Here is a 15130-nt window from a genome sequence, read left to right on the forward strand (position 1 = left end):
ACTTAGCCTTGGTACCATGCCGGGTGGGCTGTATTTCGGACCATGCCAGTAGCCCATATACCTTCTCTGTGCCGAATGTATATATTCTGCCCAAGTATTATGTCTTCTTTCCTCTTCAGGGAAGTCTCGGAGCCCTACATAATACTCAGACATCTGAGAAAGCATATGGGCTACTGAAATGGCCCGAAGGCCAGCCCACCCGGCGTGGTACCATGGCTAATTCAAAAGTGACCCCTCACCAATACCGGGAGACAAACAACTATCGTATTACATCACAATGTAGTGCATAATATCCAATATTTCACCCCCCCCCTTCTTCCTAATTTGACCTGTGGGGTCAAGGAAAATGAACAGAGAACAATTTTCGTTCAAGTAGTGTGAGGGGCGTTTACAGACAAAAATCTACGGAGGCCCAGATTTCTTTTCCTACTAGGGAATAGGTGACCTCAGCCCGCCCACGAGGCTGTTGTAACCTGACCGCTTGCAGCCTGAGCATATATTTGAAACAAAACAGTAGTATCTCCAACTTTCGCCTCAACTTGTATCAGAAAGCACCAATATAAAAAAGTGCCCGTTTGTGTGTGGCGGAGCCTGATGCTCATGGTTATTGCCCTTATCCTATGGTGGCGAAATGAAAATACAATCTACGCAAAATGAACTCCGTGCAGTTAAGCACACACTCTTACCGATTTGTGAATCTACAAATGCATTCTTTAACAATGAGTAATAAACCATTGCCTCCAGATATCCTCAAAATATTGTTGTTCACAAGAGTAATCAAATGATTTTTACACTACAGAATATACGAGAGATTAACAGTGGGAAGGCAGGAGCAAAGTAGAATCTGAATAATGGTATGGGAATAATTGAGAAGGTGTTACAATTTCCCTATCTTCTTTTGAATCCTTATATCAGCGCTCGCGGTTGCTGGCTTTGTAGCAAATAACATTGAAATGCTTGGAGGTAACAACTGAATGCTTCCTGCTCCCAATTGGAGCAACACAGATTTGATAAAAATTCATTTAGTTCTCCGTTAAGAAAAGAGTGGTGCAAAGCATCACCTAAAAACACCGCCAACCTCTGTGATTATGTATTGCTCCGAGACTTCCTTGAAGACAAAAGAAGGCATAGTACTAGGGCAGAATACGTATTGCCGACGTACAGATAAGATTAAGGCTACTGGCGTGACTCGGGCCTTTGAGTGGCCCGTTACCAAAACCGAGAGTTAAATAAGCAATTAATGCATTGCATTTATATATAAGAATTATTTGTACAAACTAATACGCAAATTGTTTTCGGAACCTTTTTACCTATTTCGCCTTTTAAAGTTTATTACTACTACGTGGCTATTTCTCTGTGTGGTTTTTAGCTTAATCCAGCTTAAGAGCATTCCAGGCATTTGGTTTCAGGGTCAACCCTGCATTGCGTAGACGGTAAACACTAATTTCAGATTAATACTGTCCTCCCGAATATCTCTACCGAAGACAGGAATGTCACATAGGTGTACTATGCAATGCTTCGGGAATAGTCCGATTAGTGCGGTTTGTGTCAGGCGTTAAAGGGTGGTTGTTGCGTTGCAGACTCCAAAAGGCGTTATCCAGATTTCATAAAGACCCTGAGGCAGCATGAAACCTGTCTTCCCTCTGCTTGTCTCTACCACTTCCAATGGATCAGTATCCTGATTTTATGCCTAGTGTGGAGAACCACTTTCACCGGTGTAGGGAGTCTGACGAATGGTTAATATGGGGTAGTGGGAAGGCATCATTCTTCGTTACTCTATTAATCTTCTAGCAAAGTAAATGGCATGCGGCCGGGTAGCTGCCAGATTGGTCTGACTTCACCGATGTCTGTCGTGTGTTCCACTATGTTTGTTCTTCTTGGCCTAACACCTTGACATAAGACTATGTTTCTTATCGATAACATGAGTAAGCTGCGCACGGGGGTCATCTAGGTTGTTCATGGGCGTAGTCACGACCTCGAAAAGGACGTTGCGAATATCATCGATGCCTTTCTTTGGTAGCAAAAGGTCTATCTTGACTTCACTGCCATGGTAAGTGGAGAAGGTGCCTTCCGCAAAATTCAGAACGATTATGGTGTTTAGTAGCAAAACGGCAACAAGAATCACGTACCAAACCAGTTCTAAACGTATCAAAAATTTCACTATTCAGATCTCCTTGCTGTCTACCCTTCCACAGCCACCTCCTTTCCTTCTGCTAAACGTAGTCTACTAGAGGGTGAAACTAATCTTGTGACAAAGATTTACTCTTATCCAGCCGCACCAGAGACAAGGGATAAGTTGCTCGGACTTCCTTCTAGTTCACCTGGGGTTTGCAAGGGTGAGTGAGAGCCATTTAGAAGCAAGCAGGATAAGGAAAAGGAAGGTTCACCTTGTTTTGGGTCATAACTCGGAGGGCCTCCGTAATGAGGATGCTGGATTAGGCCACCTGTAACGGTTTTTGTAGTGCGGGCCTGTAAGCAAGTTCTAAGACTTCTTCCTTGCGAACACAGTGTCTGAACTGGACGGCTATCCATCCTGTGATACCGATTGGATGTAAGCTGCCAAAAACCCGTTCCACCAAAAGCTGGAAAATCTTAGCATATGCCTCATCATCTTCAGCCACTTTTTAGTAGCGGTAGAGGAAATCTATGTCTGATGTCTGTTATCCCTGGTCGATGACGAGTTGGAGTAGAGTAGCGCAGCACTTTGCCAACTCGATGTCTGGTATTATTTTGGCGTCTCCAGTGGCCTAGAAGAGACTCTAGGGAAGGGCATGTAGGCTACGAAGGGTCTCTGACGTTAGGTAGAGAATCAGAGACTAAATTTGACGTTTTCAAGTCACCCTTCAAAATCCATGCTATTCTTGAAAGGAAGAGGATATCCGCCGACGCTACCGCCAGTGTAGTAGATTCGGCTTTCCTCTCTTTCACATCCGTTTTCATTCCCTTGGAACAAATAGACTGATAGCATTATGAACGGGCTACAATGATTAGTTGGGGCCTGTTCCGTGAGGAGATTTGTATCCACTGAAAGCTTTTCACCTAAAAGGTACATTCAAATAAACATACCCTACAAGTTATTAGCGTAGTCTGCATGAGCATGACCCTGTAACATACCAGTATACACCCTGATCGTGTTTGAACTATACTGACGAAATACGAACCACACCCCATTGATCAACTAGTCTTATGGGGGCTTTTAACAATTCTACTTGCAGACTCGAGTTCTCCATTTTCATGCAGTCAGTTAGCGACCAAAATCGTATGAAGGAGTGTGGAGCTGGGCAGCAAACAATTTAAGTAGAAAACTGCATTTGTAGTGTTCTAACAGCTGCAACCGCACCTTCAAGGTTGTCAAAGTGATCATGTTTGGGGATCACTCACTCCACACGATCAGATGTGATGTTCTGCCATCAGTTATGTAAGAAGTGGTATGATGGGGAGGATTTCATTAAAGCCTAGATCTAAACTCCAGTACGGAGATTAAGGCGATTAATGAACATGTTAACGACAACGGGCAACTCCTTGAAAGGAAACATCCACGTAGCCAAGTACACAGTTGAAGTAAATACCATTCCGTTATATTGCTGTTCTTTGGTGCTGAGCGTTCTACTCAGCGCCTTACGTCGATACTCCTTCCCAAAATCACCGGTTGCATTAAAATAAAGGACGACGAAGGAAGGGAGATGATACAGTGATGTGCATTGGGAAGGCTTTCATATCTGTAGACGTACATCTTGTAGTTTTGAAAGATTCATCGGGCATGTCCTCTTTGGGGACCGCACCGCAGGTTGCCATCCGCATTGTACTAGCCAAGAATGAATGAGTCTAGTCGGTGAGCAAATTTTTCACATCAACCACTTCTCGTAGGGACATTGGCCCAAGAGCAAAATCATCTCAACATGCACACACTACAACGCAAATTAGTTCATTTATCCCCTTCACTTTGTTGTCATTCAAGGGCCGCCCGGCAGCCCGTCTGGATTGTTCTAGACATCTTGCCAACCTTGAAGGATCTGAGGGCATCAAATCATCAGACAGCACCCATGTCGAAATACGTTAATGGAATCACTGTAAGCCACTCCTTTTCAAGCTGCACTTGAATGCACTTTTTTTCTCCAATTTTTGTTAATGTATCTCTTTGCACTTTACCTGACCCTGAGTTCACAAACCATGACCCGAGCGTCACCACCATCACCCCAAATACCGAAGCAAAAACCATTCCACCAGCACAAAATCAGGTCGCGATACCAATGGTGTCCGGATGACCACCAGAACGAGCAAATACGCCAATGGTGACACCAGTGCCGACAAGCGCAACACACCCCTCCCCACGGCTAATCGCGAACCCTACATCGATGACAAAAAAGCTCATTTGGTGAAGCATTTATTTCAGAAACTTTGCTCACCGGTGAAAAATACAGAACACTGCGCATACAACACTATACTTAGTTAAAAGAAATTGCTCTATGTATTGAATGCAGAGATCTATTCCAGATACCTACAACTTGAATTCGTCAAAAAAGTCATTGCCTTTGTCGTCAACGACAATGAAGGCTGGGAAGTTTGCAACTTCAACGCGGAAGATTGCTTCCATACCGAGTTCTGGATACTCAAGAGTTTCTACCTTCTTAATGCAATTTTGAGCCAGAATAGCAGCTGGACCACCTATCGAACCAAGGTAGAAACCACCATGTTTCTTGCAAGCGTTGGTCACCTAAAATACCACAACTTATGAGTTACCTTTAAGCTAGAAATGCAATGGTCTGCGCGTATAATGGATAGCAACACAATAACCTTTTCGACAGGGATGCAAGAAAGCTGATCAAGAGGTTCAAACTCACGTCTTTGGAACGATTGCCTTTGGCAAGCATTACCATACTACCCCCGTGGCTTTGGAAGAGATCGACATAGCTGTCCATCCGACCCGCTGTAGTGGGACCAAAGGAGCCGCTGGCAAAACCTTTTGGTGTCTTGGCTGGACCAGCGTAGTAAACTGGGTGATCGCGGAGATAATCGGGCATGGGTTGACCTGCGTCTAGACGCTCCTGCAGATGAACAGATTTCTTTATGATGGCAACAAGCATATCGAAGCAGTAAAAGGAAGTAAAACGAACCTTAATCTTAGCGTGGGCAATATCACGAGCGACAACGAGGGTACCAGTGAGATTGAGACGAGTCTTGACAGGATGCTTTGTGAGAGCAGCGAGGACCTCCGACATCGGTTTGTTCAGATCAATGTTCACGACATCGCTTGACAGTTGGGCAGCGGATGGATCGGGGAGATATTTAGCAGGGTTAGTCTCCAACTGCTCCAAGAAGATGCCCTCTTCTGTTATTTTACCATAACACTAAAAGGGGAATGATGGGGGGGGGAGGTAAGGGGCGTTCCCGTATCGGACACAGATGTGAATTCGCTCAAACAACCTGCCGGTCAGCAGAACAAGAGACACCAATTCCAACGGGACAGGATGCACCATGTCGCGGCAAGCGGATGACTCGAACGTCGTGGCAGAAGTACTTCCCGCCAAATTGAGCTCCAATTCCTAACTTCTGGGAGATTTCGGTAATGCGCCGTTCTGCCTCTAAGTCACGAAATCCTCGGCCATGTTCATTTCCTAGTGTTATTAATCAAAATGAGCTCAAAATTCGCAGGATTCTAAGAAAAACGGTACACTACGCTAACCAGATGTGGGAAGGTGATCAAGATAGCGTGCAGATGCCAGTTTCACCGTTTTCAGATTGAATTCAGCAGATGTGCCCCCAATCACAACAGCCAAGTGGTAAGGTGGACAAGCAGCGGTCCCGAGGGTCTATAATCCACAGTTAGTAAGCAAAGTGTACGCGAACCCTCATTTTTTCTGTAACAAACTCATAAAGGCTCTTTTCGTTCAACACAGCCTTTGTTTGCTGGAATAGGAAGGACTTGTTGGCCGACCCACCACCCTTGGCCATGAATAGGAAGCTGTATTCATTACCCGAGGTGGAATAGATTTCAATTTGAGCAGGCAGATTGGTGGCGGTGTTCTTCTCAGTGAACATGTCCAAGGGAGCAACCTTTAAGGAGAACGAAACTGAGTGCCAAAGCACACTCTAAGTGGGTCAAATTTACATAGAATGTTTGAAAGTAGCCAAAATAAAAAGGATTTTAACGCTCTAAATCAGCCTGAAACATCATTTGGTTTTTCTGCAACGATACAGAGACTATAGGAGTCTTGCTACTATTTATCTACTGGCAGCGAAGGTCCCCATTGTTTACCAGTCGATACCAATGACCGTCAAACGAAGCAATGAAAAGGTGCACATACTTCGCTAGACGCTAACCTGAGAATACCGAAGGTTGCGAAGTGTATAAGTATTGTAAATACCCCTTGACAGCGCGGCACCATCATCTTCATTGGTCCAGACATACTGCCCCTTCTTACCCATGACGATAGCAGTACCAGTGTCCTGACAACTAGGCAAAATCATATTGGACGCAATGTTCGCATTTTTAAGAAGTTCCAATGCAACGAATTTGTCATTATTGGAGGCTTCCGAATCCTTCAATATGTTCGATAAAGATTGCAAGTGCGAAGATCGCAAAAGATGAGCAATGTCGTTCATGGCCTCCTCAGCTAGAAGTGTGAGACCTTTCCCATCAACCTCAAGGACTTTTTTTCCGTTTACTTCAGTGGTCTGCACATAGTCACCTTTTAAAATAAAAGAGCCACAATGACGTCCGATAACAAAATAGAATTAAAGTATAGTAATATATGAGTGACCAATACAAAAAAACTAGAACTAGAAACCCACCTGTTATCTTTTTAAATTGGGTACCAGCATATGGAGGCTTCTCAAATTCAAGCAATTCCTGGTAGTAGAAAGGCTTCGCTTGAGTTGAAAAAGCCTTAGTTGCAACCGAATTGAAAAGAAGACGAGAGAGAGGAGCACTGGAAGGGAGTAAATCAAACTGGAACACCTACCGGAGCATTACGAGTACCGAAACGAATAACGAAGGGCCGAAGCGCCATTGGTAGAGTTAAACAATTGTAGTGGAAGAAACAAACAAAGGAACACAGTAGTCATAAATACAGGAACTAGTAAGTAGTAAGTTGATGCAAAACAACGACTGCAAACATTTTTAAAAGAAAAGTTGATTTTGCCATGACCACAACTCCCAAAAAGTGGAATACTTCAAAGTGTTTACAACCAAAGGTATCATTTCTTTTCGGGCAAAAAATGGCATTATTAAAAACACGTATTAACAAATATAAAGCACTGTATCACGCTCTTGCTATTAGGGAGGTAAAATTCAACAGCTAGAATTCATTTTGATTTGAGAAATGCCCAAGTTTGAGGTGCATTGAGTATATGGGTTCGAATTCATTATTACTACAATTAAAACTGCTTGCAAAATATGCTTGTAAGTATTAAGTAGAGTGCACGAATAGGACAGTAATATGTAGTAAGTGAATTATCTGTTCTACATTCGATTTTGCTACTTAGCCATTTAAGGCCTTCGGCTTTGTACTCCCCCGGTCGCAGCGCCTTCGAGCCATGCCATCAATTCCTGGCCCTTTTGTGTATCGCCAATACATATCCTGCCCAATTCCGTTTTTGGGGAAGTCTCGAGGCGCCACAAATGAGACATTTTGCGTATCAAGTCGAAAGGTCTAACAAACAAACAGAGCTTTACATATGAAAAACTAAAAGCGAATAAATTCACATCGGAGCTCTGTTTATATACCAAGTAAAGCTCTCCACACTCTCAAACCTAAATTGCTCAGCAGCTTTATTCAATTATTTCATGGTTTTCATGTACTTTTGTCACCAGTTTGCAGCGAAATTAAAGAGTTTTTCAGCATTTATAAACTAGCATTAAAATGCAGAAACTTCCAAATCTACGCAGATTCTCTTACGCATTGCTTTGGCAAATACAGCAATGTTTCGAATCAATCGTATAGCCGTAATAAAGCATACTAGAAAATTTTATTAGTTATTAAGAGGACTGCGGGCTTGAGCTAAGGGCCATACTCTCGGGGGGAAAGTTCATCATACTGATCCTGAATAGCCTGCGTGGTTAAACGTGAACCCAAATAAATATCGCTTCACATCATGGTCCTTTTCTTCTTTTTGGGTATCACTACGAGAGGTCCTCACTGTTAGTCCTCTAATTTTGTCACAACGAGTAACTGTCTTAATTAAAAATAACTTGAAGTAGAATCGCTTTTGGAATAATGGAATCCAATTTTATGAAAATGCTATGCTTTGCCCAAAGGCGAACAGTGTTTTAATACTAGGGCAGAGAATGCGTTACTAACATACAAAAGAGCCGAGGAGATACCAGCATGGTCCAAAGGCCATGCCGCCCTGTGCAATCTCAGAACCTTAGGTGCTTTGAGTAACCAAAACCAACAGTTGGACAGAGCATTGCAGTAGTAAATAGTGTCGGGCTGAATTTCTAGGTATCGTTTTTATCAAAGGGCGAGCTGGATCCAGAAAGACATATGTGGGAGATGGAGAGAAAGTTTTGACTTTGTCCTGCATCCTGTATACCCTGCAAGCCAATCACAAATCTTAATATCATTTGACGATTGTAGCCTTGGAAAAGGGCAGGTAATGCTATTAAGCTCTAATAAGAACAACCGCTTTGGTTTTTTCTAGCGTCGTTAAAGGACATACGAAGATGGAAAAGAGGTGGTACTGTAGCGTCCCGGGACTCCCTGAAGACGAAAGAAGACACAATACTCGGGCAGAATATATATTCAGCACGGAGAAGGTGTCTGGGCTATTGGCATGGCCCAAAAGGCCAGCCCACCCAGCGAGGTACAAGGGGGCTAATTCGAAGCACAAAAGTGGCGCCTCACCAGAACCGAGGGATAAACCACTATCGTATTACAGTACATCCAAAATCGTTAGCTTGCAAACGAGAGCGTAGGGGGAATTCGATGCCGAGAAGTAAGTGTAAACTGTCAAGTCGTGTAAATCTAGCGTATTTTTAAACAGATGAATTTTTAGCAGTACAATCATTTCTGGCGTCTTTTGGAGCTTAGGCACGTTAGAGGCAATGGAGCTTTCGTACTGCTGTGCATTTTCTCACCCTTAAGGATGACACGGGAAGCCTAAACTTGAACCCATGGCTTAAGCACACTGACTTAAGCTACCGGTTATGTAAAATTTTAATTGTTTTGGACAATCGAGCAAATGGTAAAATGTGCACTCTTCGAAAATTGCTTGTTGCTTTGATTATCTAAAAGTGAGCGTTAGCGCCATTTTTAGCGAAATTATCTAAAGTTCAACGTTTTTTACACTTTAAAAATTATTGATTTTGCTTGTTTGCTTACTTTATTAACACCTTTCTAGTATCTGCATCTTTTAATCACAACCTTGACGCTCTAAGCCGATTCAAAAACCGCATTATGAAAGGTAAGTAGTATGATGTCGGTAAAAGCAAATATAAGCAATTTTATTAGCCTTATTTTGCATTACAAATGCCAAATTTGAGTGTAGTTATAACAAGAGGTGTATCTACGTAATTAACCTTGTGTTTACACGTAAATCCACAGTATAAACTTATTTGAAACTGATAGAATAAGTGTTTCTAGGCAATAAAATTTAGCGAATTTAATATTTTAATTGGCCTAACACTGTTATACTTGCTTTAGACTGCCCTGTTACAAATGGATTTTTGAAGTCCTTTGTTCAATAAGGGAGCAAAATTGTCCTTGCCAAGAATCAAAGATATACTACAGAAATGTCCAGAAAGCTACGTATTCTTTTTTCTTTTGCTAGTAAGTCGTTTTTAATGTTACAGTTTTAACTTTTTAAATCAAGTTAATGGAAATTGTACCTCAATATTTCTAGATATTTTAGTTCTTTATTTGAAAACCAGGTGAAATAACTTTTCAGATTAGAAACTTACCTTGACTGTACAATAAATCAGTTAGGCCGTGGTCTTTAAAAAGATTGTGTCGATGCATTGACCTACTAATCTGCATGTTTTACCTTTCCCCTGCAATCATTATATTTGGAATTAATGACGTTGCTGTAGTTTATTTGTCATACAAGAAAATTCTTGAGGTACTGTTTGAAGACTCATCACAAATTAAGTAAAGGAATGATAAAGGTAATTAAATAATTTAAGTTACAACAAAGTGACCTGTGTCATCTCCTATAACAGCCCTTTAGGTGTTAACGAGAATCCATAAATTTATGCGAATTAAGGAATGTCAAAATGTTTGTATTCTGATTCACGTTTGAGCTAAAAGCTATTTTTTAGTTATTAAAATACTAAAAACTTTTTTGAAAAGCACGTGATGATCCCGTTTGCTTTGAAAGCGCGTGGATTTATCTTTCTACATTGGAGTTTTCATAACTTCAAAGCAAAACCAGGGTCGCACTTGATCTAACTAATCCAATAACGACAGAATTTATAAAGGCATCTTACTTCAAAAAGCGTACTGCTGCAAAAATACTACACAACTGAAGATTTTATTAAGTACAAGCAAAGTGCTTCAAAAATTTGCGATGACACATTGAAAGACGGCTAAATTACAAAGTTTTGAGGAAAGGCTGCATTAAAGCAGGGGAAAAATTATAGTTTGACAGTATAAAACGATGATTGTGGGACGTTATAATCAAATTTACTAGTTTAGACAAAATTAAGGCATTTTTTTCTAAAAACTGGTAAATTTTTCTCAAGTAAAGTGTACAATTTATAAATCCATGTCTAATTTGGTAAAAACCTACTCACAAAAAGCGTTTTTAATAGCATAGTACTTACAGAAACAAAAAACAAAATACCTTGTGCTTACGTCATATCAAAAGCCATTTTCAGTATTACCTCTAAGGCTACTACGGTAGGCAAAATTCAAGTAATTCTAATAAATGACTTGTTTAGCATTAACGGTTCTATGTGTATTTATATATTTGCTCGTCTGTAAACCGCAACACATGATCTTTTATAAAATAGTTCCAAATTTAAGTCATGGGTGTTAAAACCACGTTACTGGAAGCAAGTTAGTTAATAAAATTACTTTAAGTACAGTAAACTACGGACTTAACTTTCCTTAAATATTTCAAATAATTCTGAAGTGATGAAACAACCCCAAATCATTTCCTGACAAACCAACTCCAGCTTAAATCCACAGCATTTTGATATAGTGTGCTGCAAAAAACAAGATGTGCACACAATCTGGTCAATGTGTTCAGGTCGAGGTGATACTTTTCCTCATTTTGCATGGTTTTTATTTGAAGAGATGTCAATACTTTAGAATGGAAGAAGTACGAGTGTGCCATGAAAATAAAAACCTACCCAATAAATTTAGCATTTATAATGAGTCAAAGGGCAAAATTGAATAAAATGCTCCTAAAAATATGGCAAATTAGCACTTTTTAATAACAAAAACAGGATAGAAACCATTTTATCAAAGTTAGGCGTAAGTAGGATGCCTGCTGGTAGCTTTTTGTTAGTGGAAATGAGTCCGTAAATGATGTGGCAGCCTTAGGTTGAAAGAATCACGAAGGTTATGAATGACCAAAGCCTGAATACCATGAGTACCGGGTGAATGACAGGATTTCATCCGATCCCCTAGAAGGTACTAAATAACCAACCACTAAATAATGTGAAATATCTTGCAGCGACTCTTCTAAGGTCTGTTTTCTATTTAAATATTTCATTTTCTTATTTAGATTTTACGCTGAAGGTTCATAAAACCTCTGTTTTAATATTAGCTATGAGGACTTTAGTTAAATTTTCGAGATTTATTTTAGATTTATCTTGTCGGATGACTATCTACATTATTTTTAACTAAATTTCTTACGGATAGTAAGACTCATGCGCAATGTTGCCTAATACGAGTCCAATTCTGCATATACAACCACTTTATTCCATAGAATAAGTTATAAGGGATCTGGAACCTAATGAATAAAACACAACATTTCTCGACAAATGTAATGTTGATGTTGGCTAGATTATATTTACATTTAATTTTAACCCCGATTGCGCTGCATTAAAAGGTGCCAAATAACTCAAGCTGTGACCACTTTTAGAATTGGTTGTTACAAAGCATGCGCTACGAAGGAATTTCTACCGATCATTCTTCATACAAGTGCGAACACTTACAGAAAGGGCGCGCACCCACACACAGGAACCCACTTCTGCGTACTTTCTTCCCATGCTTATTTGGTGCTTTCACTTAGGTTCTTGTCAGAAAAAGAGTACTGAGAACACTTTTTAGTCGAAGTCATCTTATCATCATGAATTCCATCCTTGGCCGGCAAAGAGATTTAATGGACCATGGGAGGTAAACGCATCTAGACTAACAGATTATACAACGGGACGTCAAGAGAGATTAATTGAAGGTTCTCAATTAGCTACTTGGGACTATCTTCCTTGGTAATGCTTTTATGAGTTGTCAATTTCAGCTACTCTTCCTCTACTCATACTCCGAGTTGTGTAATTCATTGTAAATCGGGTTTTGATAATAAATGGCCGTTTTTTGACCTGTGCACAGGTTAATCATGCGACTGAACAGAAGGCAGTAAACCCCCATCAGCTTATGCATCTGACCGAGGAGGAAACGTACTGCTTAGAAATGGTTTTCTACAAGCACGAGATCATTACAGAAATATAAATTCGGAAGGGGTGAACTTCTTAAAGATTTTCTGACTTAACACATGATAACTCCCAAATGCACGATTTCATGCCACGAATTCCATTTTATTCTAATGCAGCTTAGTAAAATTTAGCTAATACATAGAATGGCACTAAGAAGTGGAACATACGAGCCCAAAATCGTCACAATATATCTCTGTGAGCGTTTTATGTGGGAATGATAACTATTTACAGGACCACTCTCGTCTTTGTCTTCGAAAAATTACTTCGACGGTAATTACACTGCAAGAAATATGTTAAAATAGTGATTTGTAGAATAATTTTTTGGCTCGTTGATTGATACAGCTGGAAGGCATGTTTGAATGCGCAGTTGTACTGCATAATACATGCTGATACAAAGTCATCGAAAGATACTACTCGAATGCAAATGGAGGAAATAATTTCCTCAACAGGAAGATAAACGGGGATGCCTAACTGACCCTTGTCTGTATGTGCGTGTGTAATGGGTGCGCAGAAAGGGAGGTGGCTTGTAAGGCGGGAGTGGAGTTCAGAGGTCCTAGTCACAAATAAGTACTTCCATGTTTATACTAACAATGCTGTGTCTGTAGCGGCCAAAATTCACATGAAAGGTCTGCAGTCTACAGCAGCTGGGAGTGCCAAAAACCGTCAAAATTGCTCCTACTGAAGTTTTAGGAATTGCTCCAGAATCAATTTCCAGTGTTTCCATCAACAGACAAAAATCTGTCCAGCGCCCACAACAGCCCAGCCTTGCGTTGACAAAACCCCCTTTAATAGATACTTTGTCCATCCCTTCTCGCCTACAAAAATGTTCTTGTTGTCACCGACTTCACCTACGAATCATTCGCACCCACAGCATAATTAAAAGCCAGTACCTGCTTCAGTAGTAGAAAGCCTGCGTGAAAAAAGTGATGCGTCTTTTCTATTTCCAAAGCAATGCAATTTTACAGTTACCTCAGGTCTTTCACTGTAGAATGTCATTAAAAATTGAGTTGCACAAAATACTGTAAAAACTTTCTCTGCCTCTCTGCTAGCGGTAAGAGCTAGATTTGACTGCAAACATGAGATTTTGTCTGGTTAAGGGACTGAAAACGCCTGCTCGTGCAAAATTTACGCTGAGTTTATAAACAAATTACTGGGTTGTCATTCCCTGCGTATGAAGTGGCAAAGAGCTTCAATATTTAATGCACCCAATGCCGTATTTTGGATTGGTGGCGAAAATTAAGGACTGTCTTAGTTGAAACATTTTTCCAGGTTAGAATCCTAAATCACGCAATTTACCGATAATGGGACAAAATAATATAGATAGACCTATTCGAATGGATAATGACACGAAATTATCATACAGCCTATAGGGATTTTAATCAACTGGAAACACGATGAGCGTGCTTGCAATGGCCTTACTTCGACGTTACCAATGCTTCATGAAACACATCACGGAAAACCTTGCTGACAACACCTTATAAGCCTCTTTTCATTAATCCGCAGTAGGGCTTTTCATGGATGGTGCTCCGGTTTAACACAGCTTTGCAACAAATGCTAAGGCTAAGGACAGTAGTGATTAGAAGCAGATTGAGATTTCTTTCAGGTTTGACCACTTCTGGTCTCCAATGTCATACAATTGTGTATATAATGCCAGACTGTCTGTCTTCTGGATTAACAGGTAGGAGTTGCAAGGTATTGTAATATTGTTAAGGGAAAAATGCTTTACAAGTTTTGCAATCTAATCTAAACTGAAACACTCATTTCATGGGGTAATGAATAGGTTACAAGCCCAGTAAACACATCCCATTACCTACTGAAGCAACCAGTATGAGCAAAAAATGAAACAAGATGACTGGAAAAAAATCGCCTAAAAAACACTTCGTTGTCTACTGCATCACAACAAACTTCACATAAACACTACGATTTTCCATATTTAATTGCTCACAGTGTCAAACAATCATGTAAATCTAGACCACAAATGGTCCCCAAGTTTCTACTAGAACGACCGCAAACTCGCGGATTTGTGGGATGCATTTTTGTAAGAAGTAACAACACAGGAGGGTTACCATCTACAGGTTAATTTTACGGTTGAGAGAGTCTACTCACAACTTTAGGGACACCAAATACTTCAGTAAATTTTAACAAGCATTTAAAATGTTTTGGCTGACATTTGTTTCAGTAGTTAACACAATTAACTATGAATACTTGTAGAATAGAGAACGTTTGAATAATGCGAGATATAGCGAAAAAGGAGGAACAAAGTGTCTGAATCCTGGCGCAAGCAAAAGGATGAGATGTTCATAACAAACTATTAAAGTTATTGAAGGTTCTGTGGGTGATCGCCTCAAAGAGTTCTAACTTGTGCCTACTTTGGCAGTAAATTTAGGGATAGATGCAAGTGAACAGGAGGTATGTGCTATAATTAAAGAGCGGTAAGCAAAATGCACGATTTCTTTGACTAACGGTGCAGCACTTTTCAACACGGAGATGAAGCAAACTTGAATTTTACTTTGATGCCTTTGAACCCTAAAA

The 15130-nt window shown here is 40.4% G+C and overlaps 2 protein-coding genes across 2 annotated transcripts; one reads left to right on the top strand and one right to left on the bottom strand. All coding sequences in view use genetic code 11, as the record gives it.

The window, feature by feature from the left end:
* Positions 1-4498: 4498 nt before the first annotated feature.
* EGR_05306 (Fumarate hydratase class I, aerobic) lies at positions 4499-6970 on the bottom strand (the record flags this gene model as incomplete). Its single annotated transcript, XM_024494555.1, has 9 exons — positions 4499-4714; positions 4842-5045; positions 5115-5348; positions 5425-5615; positions 5684-5810; positions 5848-6054; positions 6322-6689; positions 6793-6929; positions 6963-6970. The coding sequence occupies 9 exons, from the start codon at positions 6968-6970 to the stop codon at positions 4499-4501; spliced, it is 1692 nt and encodes a 563-aa protein (XP_024351026.1).
* Positions 6971-7143: 173 nt separating this feature from the next.
* EGR_05307 (hypothetical protein) lies at positions 7144-10092 on the top strand (the record flags this gene model as incomplete). The annotated part of the gene is made up of 5 exons (XM_024494556.1): positions 7144-7284; positions 7321-7402; positions 9690-9770; positions 9814-9871; positions 9927-10092. 5 exons carry the CDS (start codon positions 7144-7146, stop codon positions 10090-10092), a joined length of 528 nt encoding a protein of 175 aa, XP_024351027.1.
* Between the last annotated feature and the right edge of the window lie 5038 nt (positions 10093-15130).

This window comes from Echinococcus granulosus, assembly GCF_000524195.1.
Source record: "Echinococcus granulosus chromosome Unknown EG_S00038, whole genome shotgun sequence".
NCBI classification, from domain to species: Eukaryota; Metazoa; Platyhelminthes; class Cestoda; order Cyclophyllidea; family Taeniidae; genus Echinococcus; species Echinococcus granulosus.